The sequence below is a fragment of the Nerophis lumbriciformis genome, linkage group LG15 (assembly GCF_033978685.3).
Source record: "Nerophis lumbriciformis linkage group LG15, RoL_Nlum_v2.1, whole genome shotgun sequence".
NCBI lineage: Eukaryota > Metazoa > Chordata > Actinopteri > Syngnathiformes > Syngnathidae > Nerophis > Nerophis lumbriciformis.
In genome coordinates this window covers 28,719,056-28,745,253 of record NC_084562.2, presented here as the reverse complement: position 1 = coordinate 28,745,253, position 26,198 = coordinate 28,719,056, and the positions used below count along the sequence as shown (strand labels likewise).

Genomic DNA, 26,198 nt, shown 5'->3' with positions numbered 1-26,198 from the left:
AAAATAACAATTTGCATGTAAAGAAAATTAAAAATTATTCAATTAAAATAACAATTTGCTAAACGGTAGAAAATGGATGGATGGAAGTTAAAAATACAATTTTCTTCAATAAAAACAACAATATGCAAGTTGAAAAAAATGTTTTTTCTTCAATAAAAATAACAATTTGCAAGTAAAAAATAAATAAAAAATTCTTCCATAAAAATAACAATTTGCAAGTTAAAAATACAATTTTCTTAAAAAGAAATAACAATTGCAAGTTAAAAAAAACAATTTTTTTTATTCAACAAAAATAACAATTTGCAAGTTAAAAAAAATGTTTTCACTAAAAATAACAATTTGCATGTAAAGAAAATTAAACATTATTCAATTAAAATAACAATTTGCTAAACGGTAGAAAATGGATGGATGGAAGTTACAAATACAATTTTCTTCAATAAAAACAACAATTTGCAAGTTAAAAAAAAACATTTTTTTCTTCAATAAAAATTACAATTTGCAAGTTAAAAGTAAAAAAAAATGTCTTCAATTAAAAACAACAATATGCAAGTTGAAAAAAAAATGTTTTCTTCAATAAAAATAACAATTTGCAAGTTAAAAATAAATAAAAATTTCTTCCATAAAAATAACTTATCCAAGTTAAAAATACAATTTTCTTAAAAAAAAAAAAAACAATTGCAAGTTAAAAAAAAAATTTTTTTTTATTCAACAAAAATAACAATTTGCAAGTTAAAAAAAAATGTTTTCACTAAAAATAACAATTTGCATGTAAAGAGTAAAGAAAATTAAAAATTATTCAATTAAAATAACAATTTGCTAAACGGTAGGAAATGGATGGATGGAAGTTAAAAATACAATTTTCTTCAATAAAAACAACAATTTGCAAGTTAAAAAAAAACATTTTTTTCTTCAATAAAAATTTCAATTTGCAAGTTAAAAATAAAAAAATGTCTTCAATTAAAAACAACAATATGCAAGTTGAAAAAAATGTGGTTTTTTTTCAATAAAAATAACAATTTGCAAGTTAAAAATAAATAAAAAATTCTTCACTAAAAATAACAATTTGCATGTAAAGAAAATAAAAAAATATTCAATTAAAATAACAATTTGATAAACGGTAGAAAATGGATGGATGGAAGTTAAAAATACAATTTTCTTTAAAAAAATAACAATTGCAAGTTAAAAAAAACATTTTTTTTTATTCAATAAAAATAACAATTTGCAAGTTAAAAAAAAATGTTTTCACTAAAAATAACAATTTGCATGTAAAGAAAATTAAAAATTATTCATTTAGAATAACAATTTGCTAAACGGTAGAAAATGGATGGATGGAAGTTAAAAACACAATTTTCTTCAATTAAAAACAACAATTTGCAAGTTAAAAAAAAACATTTTTTTCTTCAATAAAAATTACAATTTGCAAGTTAAAAGTAAAAAAATGTCTTCAATTAAAAACAACAATATGCATGTTGAAAAAAAAGTTTTTTCTTCAATAAAAATAACAATTTGCAAGTTAAAAAAAAAATAATAATTCTTCAATAAAAATAACAATTTGCAAGTTAAAAATACAATTTTCTTTAAAAAAATAACAATTGCAAGTTAAAAAAAACAAAAAAAAATTATTCAATAAAAATAACAATTTGCAAGTTAAAAAAACATTTTTCACTAAAAATAACAATTTGCATGTAAAGAAAATTAAAAATTATTAAATTAAAAATAACAATTTGCTAAACGGTAGAAAATGGATGGATGGTAGTTAAAAACACAATTTTCTTCAATAAAAACAACAATTTGCAAGTTAAAAAAAAACATTTTTTTCTTCAATAAAAATTCCAATTTGCAAGTTAAAAATAAAAAAATGTCTTCAATTAAAAACAACAATATGCAAGTTGAAAAAAATGTTTTTTCTTCAATAAAAATAACAATTTGCAAGTTAAAAAAAACTATTTTCTTAAAAAAAATAATGTGCAAGTTAAAAAAAAAAAAGAATTTCTTTAATAAAAATAAAAATGTGCGTATGTAAAGATGTAAATGTAAAGATTTGTATTTATTTTTGTATTGTACTTCAAAAATGTGTGAATAGCGTAGGAAATGGTGTAATAATGTATCAGATGCAAAGACAGTACTTCAATAAGTGTGTACTTTGTGTTTAGTAGTAAACGTATGGTTGTTTCTTCAAGGAGAAGACAGTACTTCTTCCAAGTACTCAGTACAATAAGTGTGTACTTTGTGTTTAGTAGTAAACGTATGCTTGTTTGTTCAAGGAGAAGACAGGAAGTGAAAGTCAAGTCCAGACTCTTCAGAGAAAAGTAAGCGTGCTTAAAAGTCAAAAGTTTGTGTTGTGATTCTTTAACGTGGATCTTTAATCTTTGCTTGAAGGAGCGAACCAGCAGACAGGTGGACTTGGAAGCCACGCCCAGAAAGGTAGACCTAGAAGCCACGCCCAGAAAGGTGGACCGAGAAGCCACGCCCAGAAAGGTGGACCTGGAAGCCACGCCCAGAAAGGTAAGCAAGACCTTCCCAAGGGCAACTTCAAGGGCGGCAAGCGTGTTGTTGATGAAGTACTTACTAAGTTGTATTATCAAGTATTACTAAGTTGTATTATCAAGTACTACTAAGTTGCATTATCAAGTATTACTATGTTGTATTATCAAGTACTACTAAGTTGTATTATCAAGTATTACTAAGTTGTATTATCAAGTACTTACTAAGTTGTATTATTAAGTTGTACTATTAGTGTGTGCAAAGTATAAAATAGTGCGTACTGTTATAGTGTAGAAAGTATAAAATATTGTGTACTATTAGTGTGTACAACGTTTAAAATAGTGTGTACTATTAGTGTGTACAACGTTTAAAAAAATGTGTACTATTAGTGTGTACAAAGAATAAAATAGTGTGTACTAATAGTGTGTACAAAGTAAAAAAGTGTGTACTATTAGTGTGTGCAAAGTATAAAATAGTGTGTACTATTAGTGTGTACAAATTCAAAAATAGTGTGTACTATTAGTGTGTGCAAAGTATAAAATAGTGTGTACTTTTCGTGTGTACAAAGTATAAAACAGTGTGTACTATCAGTGTGTACAAAGTATAAAATAGGTTGTAATATTAGTGTGTACAAAGTATAAAAAATGTGTACTATTAGTGTGTACAACGTTTAAAATAGTGTGTACTATTAGTGTGTACAAAGTATAAAATAATGTGTACTATTAGTGTGTGCAAAGTAAAAAAGTGTGTACTATTAGTGTGTGCAAAGTATAAAATAGTGTGTACTATTAGTGTGTACAAATTCAAAAATAGTTTGTAATATTAGTGTGTACAACGTTTAAAATAGTGTGTACTATTAGTGTGTACAAAGTATAAAATAGTGTGTGCTATCAGTGTGTACAAAGTATAAAATAGTGAGTACTGTTATAGTGTAGAAAGTATAAAATATTGTGTACTATTGGTGTGTACAACGTTTAAAATAGTGTGTACTATTAGTGTGTACAAAATATAAAATAGTGTGTACTATTAGTGTGTACAACGTTTAAAAAAATGTGTACTATTAGTGTGTACAAAGAATAAAATAGTGTGTACTAATAGTGTGTACAAAGTAAAACAGTGTGTACTATTAGTGTGTGCAAAGTATAAAATAGTGTGTACTATTAGTGTGTACAAATTCAAAAATAGTGTGTACTATTAGTGTGTGCAAAGTATAAAATAGTGTGTACTTTTCGTGTGTACAAAGTATAAAATAGTGTGTACTATCAGTGTGTACAAAGTATAAAATAGTTTGTAATATTAGTGTGTACAACGTTTAAAATAGTGTGTACTGTTAGTTTGTACAAAGTATAAAATAGTGTGTACAAAGTATAAAATAGTGTGTACTATCAGTGTGTACAAAGTATAAAATAGTTTGTAATATTAGTGTGTACAACGTTTAAAATAGTGTGTACAAAGTATAAAATAATGTGTACTATTAGTGTGTGCAAAGTATAAAATAGTGTGTACAAAGTATAAAATAGTGTGTACTATTAGTGTGTGCAAAGTATAAAATAGTGTGTACAAAGTATAAAAAGTGTGTACTATTAGTGTGTGCAAAGTTTAAAATAGTGTGTACTGTTAATGTGTACAACTTATTAAAAAAATGTGTACTAGCATTGTGTACAAAATTTAAAATAGTGTTCACTATTAGTGTGTACAAAGTATAAAATAGTGTGTACTATTAGTGTGTGCAATCTATAAAATAGTGTGTATTATTAGTGTGTGCAATCTATACAATAGTTGTATTATCAAGTACTTACTAAGTTGTATTATTAAGTTGTACTATTAGTGTGTGCAAAGTATAAAATAGTGCGTACTGTTATAGTGTACAAAGTATAAAATATTGTGTACTATTAGTGTGTACAACGTTTAAAATAGTGTGTACTATTAGCGTGTACAATGTTGTAAAAAATGTGTACTATTAGTGTGTACAAAGAATAAAATAGTGTGTACTAATAGTGTGTACAAAGTAAAAAAGTGTGTACTATTAGTGTGTGCAAAGTATAAAAAAAGTGCATATATTTGTCATATTCATGAGAGACACGAAATAGATTGCACGCTTTATTCTGTTCACTAATCAGACAATCCTCTGCTCACAAGTTTAGTAGATGATCATCTGAGTGTGCTATCATGTTTGCACGTGTTTTAGTACACAAAACTTTAGTAGATTAGGCCCTTAAAGTTGTATTTTATTGATTAGTTTGATCATTTCTGATACTTTTCATGACATTCTGAGTGTTTGCTCTTCTGTCCTCCATTGTTACACTTTTTATACAACACACTTCTATTTAGCACTTTTTATACAACACACTTATATTCAGCACTTTTTATACAACACACTTCTATTTAGCACTTTTTATACAACACACTTATATTTAGCACTTTTTATACAACACACTTCTATTTAGCACTTTTTATACAACACACTTCTATTTAGCACTTTTTATACAACACACTTATATTCAGCACTTTTCATACAGCACACTTATATTCAGCACTTTTTATACAACACACTTATATTTAGCACTTTTTATACAACACACTTCTATTTAGCACTTTTTATACAACACACTTCTATTTAGCACTTTTTATACAACACACTTATATTTAGCACTTTTTATACAACACACTTCTATTTAGCACTTTTTATACAACACACTTCTATTTAGCACAATTTATACAACACACTTATATTTAGCACTTTTTATACAACACAATTCTATTTAGCACTTTTTATACAACACACTTCTATTTAGCACTTTTTATACAACACACTAATATTTAGCACTTTTTATACAACACACTAATATTTAGCACTTTTTATACAACACACTTATATTTAGCACTTTTTATACAACACACTTCTATTTAGCACTTTTTATACAACACACTTCTCTTTAGCACTTTTTATACAACACACTTATATTTAGCACTTTTTATACAACACACTTCTCTTTAGCACTTTTTATACAACACACTTATATTTAGCACAATTTATACAACACACTTATATTTAGCACTTTTTATACAACACACTTATATTTAGCACTTTTTATACAACACACTTCTATTTAGCACTTTTTATACAACACACTTATATTCAGCACTTTTTATACAACACACTTATATTCAGCACTTTTTATACAACACACTTCTATTTAGCACTTTTTATACAACACACTTCTATTTAGCACTTTTTATACAACACACTTCTATTTAGCACTTTTTATACAACACACTTATATTCAGCACTTTTTATACAACACACTTATATTTAGCACTTTTATTTTGTTGAGCATTTTTGTGTATTTTCATTCATGTCATCTTTTTGTGTCTTTTCTTTTGCTGCACGCTTTGTTTCTAGTTTGAGTGTTTTTACTCCCTTGCTCCAGTGGAGGGATGCATCTTCATCCCCTGGAACAGAAAGGTAGCATCTCTGCAGAGCCTTTCTCCTCCAACACATCTCTGGTCTCTCCTGGCCTTTCTCCTCCAACACATCTCTGGTCTCTCCTGGCCTTTCTCCTCCAACACATCTCTGGTTTCTCCTGGCCTTTCTCCTCCAACACATTACTGGTTTCTCCTCTCCTTTCTCCTCCAACACATTACTTCTCCTCTCCTTTCTCCTCCAACACATTACTTCTCCTGGCCTTTCTCCTCCAACACATTACTGGTTTCTCCTGGCCTTTCTCCTTCAACACATCACTTCTCCTCTCCTTTCTCCTCCAACACATTACTTCTCCTGGTCTTTCTCCTCCAACACATTACTGGTTTCTCCTGGCCTTTCTCCTCCAACACATTACTGGTTTCTCCTGGCCTTTCTCCTCCAACACATTACTTCTCCTGGTCTTTGTCCTCCAACACATTACTGGTTTCTTCTGGCCTTTCTCCTCCAACACATTATTTCTCTTCTCCTTTCTCCTCCAACACATTACTTCTCCTGGCCTTTCTCCTCCAACACATTACTGGTTTCTCCTGGCATTTTTCCTCCAACACATCACTTCTCCTCTCCTTTCTCCTCCAACACACTACTGGTTTCTCCTCTCCTTTCTCCTCCAACACATTACTGGTTTCTCCTCTCCTTTCTCCTCCAACACATTACTGGTTTCTCCTGGCCTTTCTCCTCCAACACATTATTTCTCTTCTCCTTTCTCCTCCAACACATTACTTCTCTTGGCCTTTCTCCTCCAACACATTACTGGTTTCTCCTGGCATTTTTCCTCCAACACATCACTTCTCCTCTCCTTTCTCCTCTAACACATTAATTATCCTCTCCTTTCTCCTCCAACACATTACTGGTTTCTCCTCTCCTTTCTCCTCCAACACATTACTGGTTTCTCCTTTCCTTTCTCCTCCAACACATTACTTCTCCTGGCCTTTCTCCTCCAACACATTACTGGTTTCTCCTCTCCTTTCTCCTCCAACACATTACTTCTCCTGGTCTTTCTCCTCCAACACATCACTGGTTTCTCCTGGCCTTTCTCCTCCGACACATCACTTCTCCTCTCCTTTCTCCTCCAACACATCACTGGTTTCTCCTGGCCTTTCTCCTCCAACACATCTCTGGTTTCTCCTGGCCTTTCTCCTCCAACACATCATTTCTCCTCTCCTTTCTCCTCCAACACATTACTTCTCCTGGCCTTTCTCCTCCAACACATTACTGGTTTCTCCTGGCATTTCTCCTCCAATACATCACTTCTCCTCTCCTTTCTCCTCCAACACATTAATTCTCCTGGCCTTTCTCCTCCAACACATCACTGGTTTCTCTTCTCCTTTCTCCTCCAACACATCACTGGTTTCTCCTGGCCTTTCTTCTCCGACACATCACTTCTCCTCTCCTTTCTCCTCCAACACATTACTTCTCCTGGCCTTTCTCCTCCAACACATTCCTGGTTTCTCCTCTCCTTTCTCCTCCAACACATTACTTCTCCTGGTCTTTCTCCTCCAACACATCACTGGTTTCTCCTGGCCTTTCTCCTCCGACACATTAACTTCTCCTCTCCTTTGTCCTACAACACATCACTGGTTTCTCCTGGCCTTTCTCCTCCAACACATTACTGGTTTCTCCTGGCATTTCTCCTCCAACACATCACTTCTCCTCTCCTTTCTCCTCCAACACATTAATTCTCCTGGCCTTTCTTCTCCAACACATTACTGGTTTATCTTCTCCTTTCTCCTCCAACACATCACTGTTTTCTCCTGGCCTTTCTTCTCCGACACATCACTTCTCCTCTCCTTTCTCCTCCAACACATTACTTCTCCTGGCCTTTCTCCTCCAACACATTACTGGTTTCTCCTCTCCTTTCTCCTCCAACACATTACTGGTTTCTCCTGGCCTTTCTCCTTCAACACATCACTTCTCCTCTCCTTTCTCCTCCAACACATTACTTCTCCTGGTCTTTCTCCTCCAACACATTACTGGTTTCTCCTGGCCTTTCTCCTCCAACACATTACTGGTTTCTCCTGGCCTTTCTCCTCCAACACATTACTGGTTCCTCCTGGCCTTTCTCCTCCAACAAATTACTTCTCCTGGTCTTTCTCCTCCAACACATTACTGGTTTCTCCTAGCCTTTCTCCTCCAACACATTATTTCTCTTCTCCTTTCTCCTCCAACACATTACTGGTTTCTCCTGGCATTTTTCCTCCAACACATCACTTCTCCTCTCCTTTCTCCTCCAACACATTAATTATCTTGGCCTTTCTCCTCCAACACATTACTGGTTTCTCCTCTCCTTTCTCCTCCAACACATTACTGGTTTCTCCTGGCCTTTCTCCTTCAACACATCACTTCTCCTCTCCTTTCTCCTCCAACACATTACTTCTCCTGGCCTTTCTCCTCCAACACATTACTGGTTTCTCCTGGCCTTTCTCCTCCAACACATCACTTCTCTTCTCCTTTCTCCTCCAACACATTACTGGTTTCTCCTCTCCTTTCTCCTCCAACACATTACTGGTTTCTCCTGGCCTTTCTCCTCCAACACATTATTTCTCCTCTCCTTTCTCCTCCAACACATTACTTCTCCTGGCCTTACTCCTCCAACACATTACTGGTTTCTCCTGTAATTTTTCCTCCAACACATCACTTATCCTCTCCTTTCTCCTCCAACACATTAATTATCCTGGCCTTTCTCCTCCAACACATTACTGGTTTCTCCTCTCCTTTCTCCTCCAACACATTACTGGTTTCTCCTCTCCTTTCTCCTCCAACACATTACTGGTTTCTCCTCTCCTTTCTCCTCCAACACATTACTGGTTTCTCCTGGCCTTTCTCCTTCAACACATCACTTCTCCTCTCCTTTCTCCTCCAACCCATTACTTCTCCTGGCCTTTCTCCTCCAACACATTACTGGTTTCTCCTCTCCTTTCTCCTCCAACACATTACTGGTTTCTCCTCTCCTTTCTCCTCCAACACATTACTTTTCCTGGCCTTTCTCCTCCAACACATTACTGGTTTCTCCTCTCCTTTCTCCTCCAACACATTACTGGTTTCTTCTATCCTTTCTCCTCCAACACATTACTTCTCCTGGCCTTTCTCCTCCAACACATTACTGGTTTCTCCTCTCCTTTCTCCTCCAACACATTACTGGTTTCTCCTCTCCTTTCTCCTCCAACACATTACTTCTCCTGGCCTTTCTCCTCCAACACATTACTGGTTTCTCCTCTCCTTTCTCCTCCAACACATTACTGGTTTCTCCTCTCCTTTCTCCTCCGACACATCACTTCTCCTCTCCTTTCTCCTCCAACACATCACTGGTTTCTCCTGGCCTTTTTCCTCCAACACATCTCTGGTTTCTCCTGGCCTTTCTCCTCCAACACATCATTTCTCCTCTCCTTTCTCCTCCAACACATTACTTCTCCTGGCCTTTCTCCTCCAACACATTACTGGTTTCTCCTGGCATTTCTCCTCCAATACATAACTTCTCCTCTCTTTTCTCCTCCAACACATTAATTCTCCTGGCCTTTCTCCTCCAACACATTACTTCTCCTGGCCTTTCTCCTCCAACACATTACTGGTTTCTCCTCTCCTTTCTCCTCCAACACATAACTGGTTTCTCCTGGCCTTTCTCCTCCAACACATTAACTTCTCCTCTCCTTTGTCCTACAACACATCACTGGTTTCTCCTGGCCTTTCTCCTCCAACACATTACTGGTTTCTCCTGGCCTTTCTCCTCCAACACATCACTTCTCCTCTCCTTTCTCCTCCAACACATTACTTCTCCTGCCCTTTCTCCTCCAACACATCAATGGTTTCTCCTGGCCTTTCTCCTCCAACACATCAATGGTTTCTCCTGGCCTTTCTCCTCCAACACATCAATGGTTTCTCCTGGCCTTTCTCCTCCAACACAACAAGTTATTCTTGTCCTCACAGCTCACTTTGCTTCTGTGGAACCTTTAGAACCACAGACCTTCCTTGTCTGAAGGTCTTGGTGTGGTCTCCTCCTTCCAGGGCAGCTCAGCGGGCGAAGGCCAGGATGAGGAGGAGGTCACGGCGGACCACCAAGCCAAGGTCTCAGCACCCGAGGCTCCTCCCACCCAAGACAAGGAGACCAGCTGGTCCAGAGAACATGTGGCACCTTCTGATCCCAAGCAAACTTCCGAGGATTCCAAGGCCGTCTCCTCCTGTATCATCCCCATTAATGTCACAGGTGCCAACTCCTCCTTCTGGATCAATACCACATTTTTAAACGCCGCTATATAAGCCACACCCACTACATTTCACAAGAAAAACACATGTTTCCTTATATAAGTCGCACCGGACTATAAGCCTCACGTTGTGAAATGAGTTATTTACACGGAAATATTCTGTCAATGTTTATTTACATACCTTCATTGTTTCCAACACGGCAGTAAAACGGCTGATCAAACAAAACAGAAGTCATGGTCATGGACCCACTAGCCGCGCAAGCTAGCTCTCCAATCAGCTAAAAAGACTCAATAACTCCACCGTCACCTTTTGGTGAATTTACTGAGGAATTTGTGAAAGTGAAACAATAAAAAAAAGAATGTATAATAATGTAATAATAATTATATATATATATATATATATATATATATATATATATATATATATATATATATATATATATATATATATATATAAATTATATATACAATATATATAATACAAAGCAATAATAACATGTAATAATACTAACACAGACACTCGTAAACGTGTTAGTATATTACAAAACCAGTTCAGATATTATATATTCATAAATAAAGTTTTATATATATATATATATATATATATATATATATATATATATATATATATATATATATATATATATATATATATAATTTAGTTCAGTTATTTGCATTTGTGTTCAAATATTGGGCTTTCTTTAATTGAAGTTATACAAACTAGTAATATAATCATAGTTAATCCAAATTCAAAATTGTGATTAATCATGATTAAAAATAAAAAAAATTAAAAAAATGATTAATCCAATTTGTTTTTTTAAAAAGGTGATTAGTCACGATTAATTTAAATTCCAATTTGTGTTTAGCATGGTTAATCAAATTCCAAATTGTGATTAATCACAATTCATCCTAATTCAAAATTCTTAATAATCATAATGAATCAAAAAATGAATTTGTGATTAATCATGATTAGTCCAAATTCAATCTTGTGAATAATTGTGATTAGTAAAAAAAAGTCCATTTGTGATTAATCATTAGTCCGAATTCAAAATTAATCCCAATTCTAAATTGTGATTATGTATTGGTTAATCCGAATTAAAATTGTTGATTATTCTGCTTTTTATCAAAAATACATTTAATGGGACTAATTATTACACAATTCCTTATGCATTTATAATATTTTTTATAATACAAATTGATGATCAAACCTGCTTTGAAATCATAAAGCAGCATTTTAATTTGAAACATAAATGTTGTCCTGCTGTAAACATTTAGAGGATAAAGCAATGAGACACATCTTTGTTAGACAATATGTCTTATTTCATTCTTTCATTTATTCTTCCTTATACAGTCCTGGTCAAAAGTGCCTCACCAAACATATTGCTGGCTATTGTGGCCAAACAGCTCCATTTTTCTTTCATCTGACATCACATGGACAAAGATAAGACCTTCTGGAGGAAAGTTCTGTGGTCAGATGAAACAAAAATGGAGCTGTTTGGCCTCAATACCCAGCAATATGTTTGGTGAGGCCTTTAATTCCAGGAACACCACTCCTACCGTAAAGCATGGTGGTGGTAGTATTATGCTCTGGGCCTGTTTTGCTGCCAATGGAACTGCTGCTTTAAATGGGACAATGAAAAAGGAGGATTAGCTCCAAATTGTTCAGGACAAGCTAAAATCATCAGCCCGGAGGTTGGGTCTTGGGCGCAGTTGGGTGTTCCAACAGGACAATGACCCCAAACACACCTCAAAAGTGGTAAAGAAATGGCTAAATCAGGCTAGAATGAAGGTTTTAGAATGGCCTTCCCAAAGTCCTTGTTATGATCCGCTGCCCGGATCATATTTTTTGTTTACGTTTTCAAGATACTTGTGTTTTTTGTTAGTTTTGGACTCCTTGAGTGCCTGTTTTGTACACCTGAGTTTGTTCCCATACAACTGATAACGACAACTTAGATTCCCGCTAGCTTTTCACGCTATGCCATTTTGCCTGCTAGCTCCCACGCTAGTCCTTTTGTTTTTGGCTTTTGCTATTTGCACGTCTTTTGTTCGTTCCCCCGTACGATTTATATTTCCAATAAATTATTTTCCTACCTGCAAGCTGTGTCCGAAGCCGTCTGCATCCTTGGGAGAACCACACCCGCATCACGATGCGTCCCGGTCGTCACAGTAGGAAGCCAGGACAAAGACTAAATAGCCCTCTGATTAGCGCCCGGGCAACAGGTGCGCGTCCCGGACACTAACCAGAGGCAGGTGTGTATAATCTGCCGTCATGGCAACAGAAACAAACGAAACTCAAGGTGCTGAAAACACATGTGACTCAAACATAAACAAACTATGATCCGGGCAGCGGATCGTAACAGTACCCCCCCACCCCCCCCTTAAAGGAAAGATTCCGGCTGTCCCTTGACACTAAATAAAACTAGAACCCAAAAAACAAGAAATAGTTCGAGAGTCAAGGGAGGGCGGAGGGAGGATTTGGTGGTGGGTCGCCAATGAAATGACGTCATTGTTGCAACTGTCCATGTGACTGACAGCCCAATCGGAAAACTGTTTGGCGAAATGGTCGATTGGGTTGCCAAACATCTGAGGAGGGGAAGTTTGGGCTGCATGTAGCTTGCTATGTACCAGTGGAGGAGTCTGAGGGAGTGGCAGCGAAGTGAACACCTCTTGGGCGGCTTCCGTCTTCGCTGACGCGTTCGGTACTGCGGGGGTGTGGCGATGTCCTCGGGCCAAACGGAGTGGATTGGGACCAGCTTTCCGTTGGGACCCCATATCAGGTCCTGGCGCTCCGAGGGGGAATAGCGAAGAGTTTCCGCCTCCATTGCTCGCAACACCTCCCACGTACCTTCGTCGAACTCCTCGTTAGCCGATGCGGGAGAATTGTCTTCTACTGTGACGACCGGGACGCATCGTGATGCGGGTGTGGTTCTCCCAAGGATGCAGACGGCTTCGGACACAGCTTGCAGGTAGGAAAATAATTTATTGGAAATATAAATCGTACGGGGGAACGAACAAAAGACGTGCAAATAGCAAAAGGCAAAAACAAAAGGACTAGCGTGGGAGCTAGCAGGCAAAATGGCATAGCGTGAAACGCTAGCGGGAATCTAAGTTGTCGTTATCAGTTGTATGGGAACAAACTCAGGTGTACAAAACAGGCACTCAAGGAGTCCAAAACTAACAAAAAACACTTGAAAACGTAAACAAAAAATATGATCCGGGCAGCGGATCATAACAGTCCTGACTTAAAGGTGTGGACAATGCTGAAGAAACAAGTCCATGTCAACACATTTAGCTGAACTGCAGCAATTTAGTGGTCAAGTGGTCAAGCAGAAGCTTGTGGATGGCTACCAAAAGCGCCTAAACTTGCCAAGGGACATGTAAGCAAATATGAACATTGCTGTATGTATACTTTTCACCCTCACATTTTCATAATAAATTCATAAAAGAAGCAAACTTCATGAATGTTTTTTGTGAGCAACAAGTATGTGCTCCAATCACTACATCACAAAAACATAAGAAATTATTTTAAAGTCATGACATGATGTTCTTTACACGTGTACGTACACTTTTGACCAGGACTGTATATATATGTGGTTTGATGGAACGTACAGTACACGTCTTGTTATCCTTCCAGGAGTTGGATTTGATCGAGAGGCGAGCGCTCGCTGCTCTCTAGTTCATTCCCAGTCGGTGCTTCAGAGACGGAGGAAGCTGAGGAGGAGGAAGACCATCACTGGCATACCCAAACGTGTGCAACAGGACATGGGTATGTTGGCTCACAGAAACCCATTACGTGCCTTTATTTTGGAAGACTGACATGTCACATGACATCCTCTGGAAGAGCGCATTAGTGGACTACACTGTATACACACTGTACACACTGTACACACTGTACACACAGTACACACTGTACATACTGTACACACTGTACACACTGTACACACTGTACATACTGTACACACTGTACACACTGTACACACTGTACATACTGTACACACTGTACACACTGTACACACTGTACACACTGTACACACTGTACACACTGTGTGTATGAAAGCTGATTTAAACTTTGGCAAAGAGGGAGTCAATTATTTTTAAAGTGTAATGTTTCACTTTTCTGGAATTCTGCCAATCAATCACAATCTTTATGTAAGACAAGAACATGTTTTTTGTTTTTAATGCTTTCAAGTTTGTAATCATCAAGTTTGTAATCATCTACTTTGTAATCATCTACTTTGTAATCATCTACTTTGTAATCAACTACTTTGTAATCAACTACTTTGTAATCATCTAGTTTGTAATCATCTACTTTGTAATCATCTAGTTTGTAATCAACTACTTTGTAATCATCTACTTTGTAATCAACTACTTTGTAATCATCTAGTTTGTAATCATCTACTTTGTAATCATCTAGTTTGTAATCATCTACTTTGTAATCATCTACTTTGTAATCATCTACTTTGTAATCAACTACTTTGTAATCATCTAGTTTGTAATCATCTAGTTTGTAATCATCTACTTTGTAATCATCTACTTTGTAATCATCTACTTTGTAATCAACTACTTTGTAATCATCTAGTTTGTAATCATCTAGTTTGTAATCATCTACTTTGTAATCATCTACTTTGTAATCATCTAGTTTGTAATCATCTACTTTGTAATCATCTAGTTTGTAATCATCTACTTTGTAATCATCTACTTTGTAATCATCTACTTTGTAATCAACTACTTTGTAATCATCTACTTTGTAATCATCTAGTTTGTAATCATCTACTTTGTAATCATCTACTTTGTAATCATCTAGTTTGTAATCATCTACTTTGTAATCATCTACTTTGTAATCAACTACTTTGTAATCATCTACTTTGTAATCATCTACTTTGTAATCATCTAGTTTGTAATCATCTACTTTGTAATCATCTAGTTTGTAATCATCTACTTTGTAATCATCTACTTTGTAATCATCTACTTTGTAATCAACTACTTTGTAATCATCTACTTTGTAATCATCTACTTTGTAATCATCTAGTTTGTAATCATCTAGTTTGTAATCATCTACTTTGTAATCATCTAGTTTGTAATCATCTACTTTGTAATCATCTAGTTTGTAATCAACTACTTTGTAATCATCTACTTTGTAATCATCTACTTTGTAATCATCTAGTTTGTAATCATCTACTTTGTAATCATCTACTTTGTAATCATCTAGTTTGTAATCATCTACTTTGTAATCATCTACTTTGTAATCATCTAGTTTGTAATCATCTACTTTGTAATCATCTAGTTTGTAATCAACTACTTTGTAATCATCTAGTTTGTAATCATCTACTTTGTAATCATCTAGTTTGTAATCATCTACTTTGTAATCATCTACTTTGTAATCATCTACTTTGTAATCATCTAGTTTGTAATCATCTACTTTGCAATCATCTACTTTGTAATCATCTACTTTGTAATCATCTAGTTTGTAATCATCTACTTTGTAATCATCTAGTTTGTAATCATCTACTTTGTAATCATCTACTTTGTAATCAACTACTTTGTAATCATCTAGTTTGTAATCATCTACTTTGTAATCATCTACTTTGTAATCATCTAGTTTGTAATCATCTACTTTGTAATCATCTAGTTTGTAATCATCTACTTTGTAATCATCTACTTTGTAATCATCTAGTTTGTAATCATCTACTTTGTAATCATCTACTTTGTAATCATCTAGTTTGTAATCATCTACTTTGTAATCATCTACTTTGTAATCATCTAGTTTGTAATCATCTACTTTGTAATCATCTAGTTTGTAATCATCTACTTTGTAATCATCTACTTTGAAATCATCTACTTTGTAATCATCTAGTTTGTAATCATCTACTTTGTAATCATCTACTTTGTAATCATCTACTTTGTAATCAACTACTTTGTAATCATCTAGTTTGTAATCATCTACTTTGTAATCAACTACTTTGTAATCATCTAGTTTGTAATCATCTACTTTGTAATCAACTACTTTGTAATCATCTACTTTGTAATCATCTACTTTGTAATCAACTACTTTGTAATCATCTAGTTTGTAATCATCTACTTTGTAATCATCTAGTTTGTAATCATCTAGTTTGTAATCATCTACTTTGTAATCATCTAGTTTGTAATCATCTACTTTGTAATCATCTAGTTTGTAATCATCTACTTTGTAATCAACTACTTTGTAATCATTTACTTTGTAATCAACTACTTTGTAATCATGGAGGTGGCTAACAATGCAGATAATGAAAGTAATCTACTCTGCGTATAAATCCCTCTAAAAAAAAACCAAAACAACAATACTCCATGGACATGTGAATATGAACAAGTATTAGTCACATTGTTATTATGAGTGCTAACGCAGAGGAACTACTTTTAGAAAGCTAACTAGCTTGTGCTGCTGTATTGACATATTGAGCCCATCAGTCTTTATCCCAGTGAGAGCAGACATTGTACAGTAAGTGATTGTTTTAGTATGTTTGTATATCTTGTTTAGCACTTAGCAATACTGCTACATGATGCTTAGTGTGTGACTGAAGCTGCATCTGTTTAGCGCACAGCTTCTAAATCCTCCTTATATTCAGGCTCAAAAATAGAAGTTTCTGGATCATCATTTGTCCCAAAGTAGTCTTTGTTGTCTCTCATCAAGTCTGCCATGATTAGTAGTCTTGTTGTTGTTGAAGGGAAAGTGAGCGTTGTGATGCGCCTCCATGCTTAAAATGATCAAAATATGTAAATATTACATGTTAATATGAATGTTACTAGATACTACATATATATTACATGTTATTATGAATGTTACTAGATACTACATATATATTACATGTTTTTATGAATGTTACTACATGACGTATATATTACATGTTATTATGAATGTTACTACATGACATATATATTGTATGTTATTATGAATGTTACTAGATACTACATATATATTACATATTATGAATGTTATTACATGACATATATATTACATGTTATTATGAATGTTACTAGATACTACATATATATTACATGTTATTATGAATGTTACTACATGACGTATATATTGCATGTTATTATAAATGTTACTACATGACATATATATTACATGTTATTATGAATGTTACTACATGACATATGTATTACATGTTATTATGAATGTTACTACATGACATATATATTACATATTATGAATGTTACTACATGACATATATATTACATGTTATTATGAATGTTACTAGATACTACATATATATTACATATGTATGTTACTACATGACATATTTATTACATGTTATTATGAATGTTACTACATGAAATATGTATTACCGTACATGTTATTATGAATGTTATTACATGACATATATATTGCATGTTATTATGAATGTTACTAGATAATACACATATATTACATAATATGAATGTTACTACATGACATATATATGACATGTTATTATGAATGTTACTACATGACATATACATCACATGTTATTATAAATGTTACTAGATACTACATATATATTACATATTATGAATGTTACTACATGACATGTATATTACATGTTATTATGAATGTTACTAGATACTACATATATTACATGTCATTATGAATGCTACTAGACACTACATATATATTAAATGTTATTATGAGTGTTACTATGTTACATATATTACATGTTATTATGAATGTTACCAGATACTACATATATATTATATGTTATTATGAATGTTACTACATGGCATATATATTACATGTTATTATGAATGTTACTAGATACTACATATATATTAAATATTATGAGTGTTACTATATTACATATATATTACATGTTATTATGAATGTTACTAGATACTACATATATACTTGTATATAAAACCTTGATGGAAGTTTTTGGAGGTTTTTTTAGAGGGCTTTATAGGCGGAATAGATCGACTCATTACTCCATTGCTAGCTGACTTTAGCTAACATTTATTTATGATTTGGAATGCATAAAAACAGGATTATGAATGATAGGCAAAACATTCCAAAAAAAGTGCAGTTCCCCTTTAAGGCTTCCTCTCATGTATTCATTATCATTCCCTGAGAACGCACAAAAAGATTTGAGCTCCCCCTGCTTCATCTTTGATTTCTTTTTACATGTGCATGTCGTATTCCGAAGCAATGTACAATTGTACTGTACATTGTACTCCGGTTGTAGCATGTGATAAAGAAGGCGAGCTCAGCAGAACATGCTCGGGCGCAGTATTTCAGGCCTGACAGTCCAAGGATTTGAAGGTGACTGAGACTCCGCATGCTTTGTCGTTTTACACTCAGACTCAGACGAATCGCCAGTAGCCAGAGAGCGGACGGTAATTGTCCATGCCAATCAGCACCAACTCTCGCTGTGTCAGGAAGACTTCTCAGTTAGTGGTCGCCTTCACCACACTCGAGACTCTGGCTGCCAAACAGATGATTTCCTCATAGCATGTAAGTTCTTTGAATGTTTCCTCATTTCCATTCCTCCCATTAGTCCACCAGGTGGTTGCTAGAGAGTTAAACCCCAGTAGATCCAGTTCATAGTAGACCTAAGAGGTCATGGACATGTGGTCAGTACTATGTCTCCACAAGGATCTGTTTGCCTCGACAATATTAACCATTTTCTAGGAGGTCGGTGAAGAGCAACCGAGTGAGCATTTCCCTCTGCTTCCTACTTCAACCCCTGCAGGTACGGCCGCTCCTTCCCGGAGACGCATTCGAGCTCAAAGAGGCCATCAGGGAATCCCGGCGTCTCTGTCCCACTCCACGGGCAACATTTCCTCCCTCGGCGACCAGTCCGACTCCACGTGCACGAGCGCCGCCTCCCACACCGTGCGCCTGCGGTCTCGCAGCCTCCCGCGAGAAGGCGGCCGCCTCATGGACAGCGACGAGGACGAGGACGAGGACGACGACAACTACGACGACGACGACGACGAGGATGAGGAACTGTCGCCGTACGAAGCGGAGGACTTCATTCCACCTGGCCCGAGTCCGAGGATGAAGATGATGATGATGAAGGATGAAGAAGAGAGCACTGACGACCAGGCGGCCCCTGAGCCGCTGCAGATAGGAAGCCTGAAAAGGTTGCAGCGATCAGGGGAAAGGGACCGGGGGAGTCCAGAGCACGGCTGGATGGAGAGAGGTCGTTCTCGTCTGCCTCGCAAAACTGACATGGGCAGCTGTGAGATCTCATCCAGTTCAGATACTTTCAGTAGCCCTATTCATTCTGTTTCTACAACAGGAGTTCTAAGTAGCCATGTGGACCACAAGGAGGACCATCAGTCGTCAAGTGGTAATTGGAGTGGTTCCAGCTCCACCTGCCCATCCCAGACCTCAGAAACTATCCCCCCACCTTCTTCTCCGCCACTTACAGGCTCGTCCCACTGTGACTCCGAACTATCGCTCAATACTGTGCCCAATGCCATTGACGAGGGATTTTCCCTGGACCCCTCGTACCATTCTGAGCTGAGACCCCAGGGACCGGGTCACAGGTCAAGCTCCTTCACTTCCTCAGCAACAGACCAGCTGGACGATGCCGGGGTTAGTACAGCCAGCGAAGGGGAATGGGCTTATCCTCCAGACCAGGACCACGCTGACACAGACCAGTACCATGACCAGATGCAAAATGTATGTCAAAGCCAGGATTACCGCTCCACACGAGCTCTAGATGACCAAACACGTTTTAGTGAAAAGACCAGCAACACAGAACAAGACACTGTTTCTCGTTATTCATCTGACACGGAGGGTCTGTACTCATTGTCTGAGCAATTTGAGAAGAGTAATCCGAGTTACGGACACTACACGTATAACTACGCAGAGCAAGGGACTGTTAGTGGCCGATCCAACACCGTGGCAGTACATGTAGCCCATGATCTTTATGCTTCATTGTCACCTGAGTACAGAACAGGCACTGCCACGCTAGGTAGGCCCTGCCGTCCACTGAGGAAACCCAAACTCAAACCTCCTCCACCAAAACGAACGTCCTCCTTAAGAGAGGCCAGTAGTAGCGTTGATGTAGGAACAGACACACAGGCTGATCAAGACCAACCAAAGACCGCGAGTGAACAAGACCTTGCATTGTCTTCCACAGATATGAAGTTGGAACTGGAACTTGGGGGCATTCCAGAACCATTACAGACATCCTGTCTTGTGGCTGAGCCATTGGGATCATGGGTAATGGGGCTAGGAGAAACTGTGGATATAGTAGAACCCATGTCCTTTAGTTCTGCAGACACACACTCCTTTAAGGATGAAGGAGCTGTGCAATCGGACTACGCAGACTTGTGGCTTCACAATTCGGAGATGAAGTCCAATAATTGTGAGTACAAAGCCCTGTCTAACTCAAGCACAGCGACGGGCACAACCGTTATGGATTGTGTCAAGTCACCAGACAGCTCTTCCTCCTCCACTGACACCCAATCCCAGACTCATTCCCAGTCTTCTGAGACGAGAGCCGCGAGTCCACCTCGTCCACCGGGAGACTTCAAACTTGGGTCGCCCGAGAAGTTGGCTGGCCTGGCATCACCATCCAGTGGTTACTCAAGTCAATCAGAAACGCCAACTTCGACTTTACCTTCAACTTCGGCAGCATTCTTCCCAGGACCACTGTCCCCCTCCACTGGCAAAAGAAAGCCCAAAGTGCCAGAGAGAAAGTCGTCTCTCTCTTCCCTGCAACAATTTCCCAGAGATGGAGCTTCTATTGCATCTGGCTACAAGAGGGACCCAGACTTCCCACCTCCACCTTCTCAGCTTGACCTGAACATTCTTCACGGTGGCTACGTAAGACATACACTCTCACATAGAACACAACACCTGCACACGCTTCACCACAGCAAACACCGAGTCACCAATGTGATTCCCACTGGAACAAAGATGGTGCCCCATGAGACATCAAATAGCAACCACCCACCGTGCGCACACCTGACTACTCTGATTCCCAACGCTAATCTGTTGGCAATAACTCCATCAGCTCTACGTTCGGTGCAGCTCCACTCGGTCAGCAAGCCGAGTGACCTTGCACACAGCACGGTCCAGGAAGTAGCAAGCGCAGCGGTGACAGTTACCAAACCCAAATGTCCTCACGGTGGTTCAACACTGGCCCCGCCCTCAATCAACACTAGACCTCTCCCTCCTCGTAGGCCACCTCCGAGACCTCCAGCTCAGGACCACACCTTCTCCCCTGATCACGCTCAACCCCCTCCGCCCGGACGCCACCCTGATGGGCCGCCGTCCTATGAAAGCCTACTACTTAGACAAGACCGATATGGTCCTGGAACCTTCTGGTCAATGACCGCTTTCAGGACCCGGCTAGACCCGTTCTCAGAGCTCTCTGATGACAACTCCCCATTGCATCGACCAGTGCCACGTGCTCCCCACCCGTCACCCGTAGACCTACACACACACATCCGCTCACACACAGAGTTCAGAGGGCTCACGCATTCAAATCGGGCACACCCAGAGTTTCATATTTTGGGGGAGCGCTCCTTTTCCCAAGATGATGACGATGAGGAAGAAGAGGAGGAAGAAGAAGAGCAGGTGAAAGACTCACAGAGGGCCACGTGTCACAGGGGGGGCGTGCGATCGGCTCACCCTCCACCTCCGGCGTATGAATTTGCCGGAGGATCCCACCTGGACTCAGGGCCCTGGACTAGTCCGGTAAAAGTGCCTGGTACCACATCGCATCCTTACCTAATCAGCGATGCTAGAAGAGTAAGACAGGAGCAAGAGGAGGAGACATCAGGTGCTACCAGAAGTGCCCATCACATGCTGCCACTTGAGAGTAGAGACGATTCCACCACTCCCGACACGGAGGACTACTTCAGTAAAGGTATGCCCACCTCTTTTCTAACTCTCTAAACCATCAGACTGTAATGTGGGCCATGAATGTGGACTGTTGCAGATTCCACACCCACGGACAATTCACTTTCCCCTTTGACGGATGACGCCAAGGTCGATGACGACGTCGTCATAACTTCCCCGAACAAGAACCGGACCACCGAGGACCTGTTTGCCATGATACACAGGTGCCGCAAGTCCCCTGGACAAGGTCCAGGGTTTACATGGTGACATCAGTACATTGACAGCTGCATCACAAGACTACAACAGCAGAGTAAACACACCATTCGGAGAATAGTTATAGTTTCCAAACGGTGCCTGTAACAGGGCAGTAAAACGGCTCATGGACAGCCACTAGCTGTGCAAGCTAGCGCTCCAACAGACTCAATAACTCATAAACGTGTTAGCATATTAGCTAATGCTAACGACGCTAGCTCGATTACATTACGATAGCACGTACAAATATGCATGAAAACACTCCTACAGACATCACACATGGGACAGTTAAGTAAGTAAGAATTGTTTTAGTTATATTGTAAAACTTACAAACTCAATCCCACCAACACGTCTTCCTATGAGGAAGCAGTGCCTGGGGGAGTCTGTGGTGGGCTCTCCTATTTCTGGGGCTGAGGTTGCTGAGGTAGTTAAAAAGCTCCTCGGTGGCAAGGCCCCGGGGGTGGATGAGATCCGCCCGGAGTTCCTTAAGGCTCTGGATGCTGTGGGGCTGTCTTGGTTGACAAGACTCTGCAGCATCGCGTGGACATCGGGGGCGGTACCACTGGATTGGCAGACCGGGGTGGTGGTTCCTCTCTTTAAGAAGGGGAACCGGAGGGTGTGTTCTAACTATCGTGGGATCACACTCCTCAGCCTTCCCGGTAAGGTCTATTCAGGTGTACTGGAGAGGAGGCTACGCCGGATAGTCCAACCTCGGATTCAGGAGGAACAGTGTGGTTTTCGTCCTGGTCGTGGAACTGTGGACCAGCTCTATACTCTCGGCAGGGTCCTTGAGGGTGCATGGGAGTTTGCCCAACCAGTCTACATGTGCTTTGTGGACTTGGAGAAGGCATTCGACCGTGTCCCTCGGGAAGTCCTGTGGGGAGTGCTCAGAGAGTATGGGGTATCGGACTGTCTGATTGTGGCAGTCCGCTCCCTGTATGATCAGTGCCAGAGCTTGGTCCGCATTGCCGGTAGTAAGTCGGACACGTTTCCAGTGAGGGTTGGACTCCGCCAAGGCTGCCCTTTGTCACCCATTCTGTTCATAACTTTTATGGACAGAATTTCTAGGCGCAGTCAAGGCGTTGAGGGGATCTGGTTTGGTGGCTGCAGGATTAGGTCTCTGCTTTTTGCAGATGACGTGGTCCTGATGGCTTCATCTGGCCAGGATCTTCAGCTCTCACTGGATCGGTTCGCAGCTGAGTGTGAAGCGACTGGGATGAGAATCAGCACCTCCAAGTCCGAGTCCATGGTTCTCGCCCGGAAAAGGGTGCAGTGCCATCTCCGGGTTGGGGAGGAGATCTTGCCCCAAGTGGAGGAGTTCAAGTACCTCAGAGTCTTGTTCACGAGTGAGGGAAGAGTGAATCGTGAGATCGACAGGCGGATCGGTGCGGCGTCTTCAGTAATACGGACGCTGTATCGGTCCGTTGTGGTGAAGAAGGAGCTGAGCCGGAAGGCAAAGCTCTCAATTTAGCGGTCGATCTACGTTCCCATCCTCACCTATGGTCATGGGCTTTGGGTTATGACCGAAAGGACAAGATCACGGGTACAAGCGGCCGAAATGAGTTTCCTCCGCCGGGTGGCGGGGCTCTCCCTTAGAGATAGGGTGAGAAGCTCTGCCATCCGGGAGGAGCTCAAAGTAAAGCCGCTGCTCCTCCACATGGAGAGGAGCCAGATGAGGTGGTTCGGGCATCTGGTCAGGATGCCACCCGAACGCCTCCCTAGGGAGGTGTTTAGGGCACGTCCGACCGGTAGGAGGCCGCGGGGAAGACCCAGGACACGTTGGGAAGACTATGTCTCCCGGCTGGCCTGGGAACGCCTCGGGGACCCCCGGGAGGAGCTGGATGAAGTGGCTGGGGAGAGGGAAGTCTGGGCTTCCCTGCTTAGACTGCTGCCCCCGCGACCCGACCTCGGATAAGCGGAAGAAGATGGATGGATGGATGGAACTTACAAACATTGCTTGAATGCAGAATCCATACGAGTAGTTACGCTATGGATGGCTAGACAACTGAATTGCACATCTACTTCCCGCTTTGAAACTCTAAATAGAAGAGCACTGCAGCATCTGCAATGAGCGATCTCGTCCAAAAGATGGCGCCGTAGCACAAACAATTGTTTTATATTTTTTTAACTATTTGCATCATGAAGAAAAATCCATAACTACCGCACCGTTTTATAAGCCGCTGGGTTCAAAGTGAAGGGAAAAAGTTTGGAATGTAGGCTACATAACGTAATGTGAATAGTTGTCTTTGAGTCATGGTTCTGGTACCTCGGATCTTCTTGACTGTCGACTGTGATTTCATTCTGACTTTCTCCTTTCAGGTCTAAGAGAAAGGTTCTGGGTCGTAAGGATTCCGGGGACTTAAACGCAAAGTCCCGCCTGTGCCCGGCGGCACCCGTCAATCTGGGCAGCGTCCCCAGCGCCGCAGTCCCGCCGCCCCCTCCCGTCAGCGCCCTGGTCGCCGCGGCGGTCGCCACGGCGACCGCCTGCGGCTCGCAGCGCGCCCCGGTCCCGATCTACCGCAGCGCCAAGAAGTCCACCACGTCCAACGAAGAGTTCAAACTGCTGCTGCTGAAGAAAGGCAGCCGGTCGGACACCAGCTACCGCATGTCGGCCACAGAGATCCTGAAGAGCCCCATCACTCCAAAGGCCCACGGGGAGTGTGTCCCTGAAGGCCCCGCGGGTCAGGCTGAAGACACGCCCTCCACGCACCCGGACCCGCCCCTTTCCAGCTTTGAGCCCATCCAGATAGCGGGCCTCTTTCCCCGGGCCAACTCCGAGAGTTTCACCTCCAAGATCCTGCCGCTGTCGGCCGCTTCCCGCCAGGGCCGCTCTCGCATCCCCCCGGTGGCCAACAGCAGTCGCTACAGCACCCGGAGCCGCCTGTACACCGCGCCCATGCAGGCCATCTCCGAGGGCGACACGGAGAACTCGGACGGAAGTCCTCATGACGACAGATCTTCCTAGAAGTTCTATTCCCTCCTACTTTTACAACCTTTCTCCTTCGTGCCGCAAAATGGGACTGTTGCTCAAATCTGCCCCGCGTTTGAAACGCTGCTAGAAACGTTGTAGATAGGAAGCGGCAACCGCTCATTATACAAAAAAAAGTTTACTCTAAATCTGGATAGCTCAGAGCTCCAGCGACATATTTTGGAAGAACCCTCTTTTACAGAAAAAAGTACGGAGCCCCTAAAGGGACATGGGGGGGAATTATTATTATTTATTTTTTTAGACATGTATCACGAGAAACTTTTTATAAAGTTATAAAAAAAATTGTTTTTAATTTATAAATTTTTTTTTTTTTTTTAGACATGTATCTCGTGCGCACGAGAAACTTTTTATAAAGTTATAAAAAAAATTGTTTTTAATTTATAATTTTTTTTAATTTTTTTTTTTTTAGACATGTATCTCGTGCGCACGAGAAACTTTTTATAAAGTTAAAAAAAAAATTGTTTTTAATTTATTATTTTTTATTTATTTTTTTAGACATGTATCTCGTGCACACGAAAAACTTTTTATAAAGTTAAAAAAAAAATTGTTTTTAATTTATTATTTTTTATTTATTTTTTTAGACATGTATCTCGTGCGCACGAGAAACTTTTTATAAAGTAAAAAAAAAAATTGTTTTTAATTTATTATTATTTTTATTTTTTTTAGACATGTATCTCGTGCGCACGAGAAACTTTTTATAAAGTTATAAAAAAAAAAATGGTCTTTAATTTATAATTTTTATTATTAATTTTTTTTTGGACATGTATCTCGTGCGCACGAGAAACTTTTTATAAAGTTATAAAAAAAAATTTTTTTTAATTTATAATTTTTTTATTTTATTTTTTTTTTAGACATGTATCTCGTGCGCACGAGAAACTTTTTATAAAGTTATAAAAAAAATTGTTTTTAATTTATAATTTTTTTATTTTATTTTTTTTTAGACATGTAGAAACTTTTTATAAAGTTATAAAAAAAAAA

General features: G+C 38.9%; 1 protein-coding gene across 1 annotated transcript in view; it reads left to right on the top strand.

Annotated features, from left to right (window-relative positions):
* nhsb (Nance-Horan syndrome b (congenital cataracts and dental anomalies)) overlaps positions 1 to 25,431 on the top strand; it is an 81,815-nt gene extending 56,384 nt beyond the window's left edge. The window contains exons 5-13 of the mRNA XM_061974628.1: positions 2,265 to 2,309; positions 2,380 to 2,505; positions 5,888 to 5,950; positions 9,968 to 10,166; positions 13,799 to 13,930; positions 18,479 to 18,631; positions 18,870 to 22,007; positions 22,080 to 22,203; positions 24,551 to 25,431. Of these exons, the coding sequence (XP_061830612.1) occupies positions 2,265 to 2,309; positions 2,380 to 2,505; positions 5,888 to 5,950; positions 9,968 to 10,166; positions 13,799 to 13,930; positions 18,479 to 18,631; positions 18,870 to 22,007; positions 22,080 to 22,203; positions 24,551 to 25,196 (4,626 nt within the window). The 3' untranslated portion in view covers positions 25,197 to 25,431. The remainder of the gene's footprint in view (positions 1 to 2,264; positions 2,310 to 2,379; positions 2,506 to 5,887; positions 5,951 to 9,967; positions 10,167 to 13,798; positions 13,931 to 18,478; positions 18,632 to 18,869; positions 22,008 to 22,079; positions 22,204 to 24,550) is intronic.
* The last annotated feature ends 767 nt before the right edge of the window (positions 25,432 to 26,198 follow it).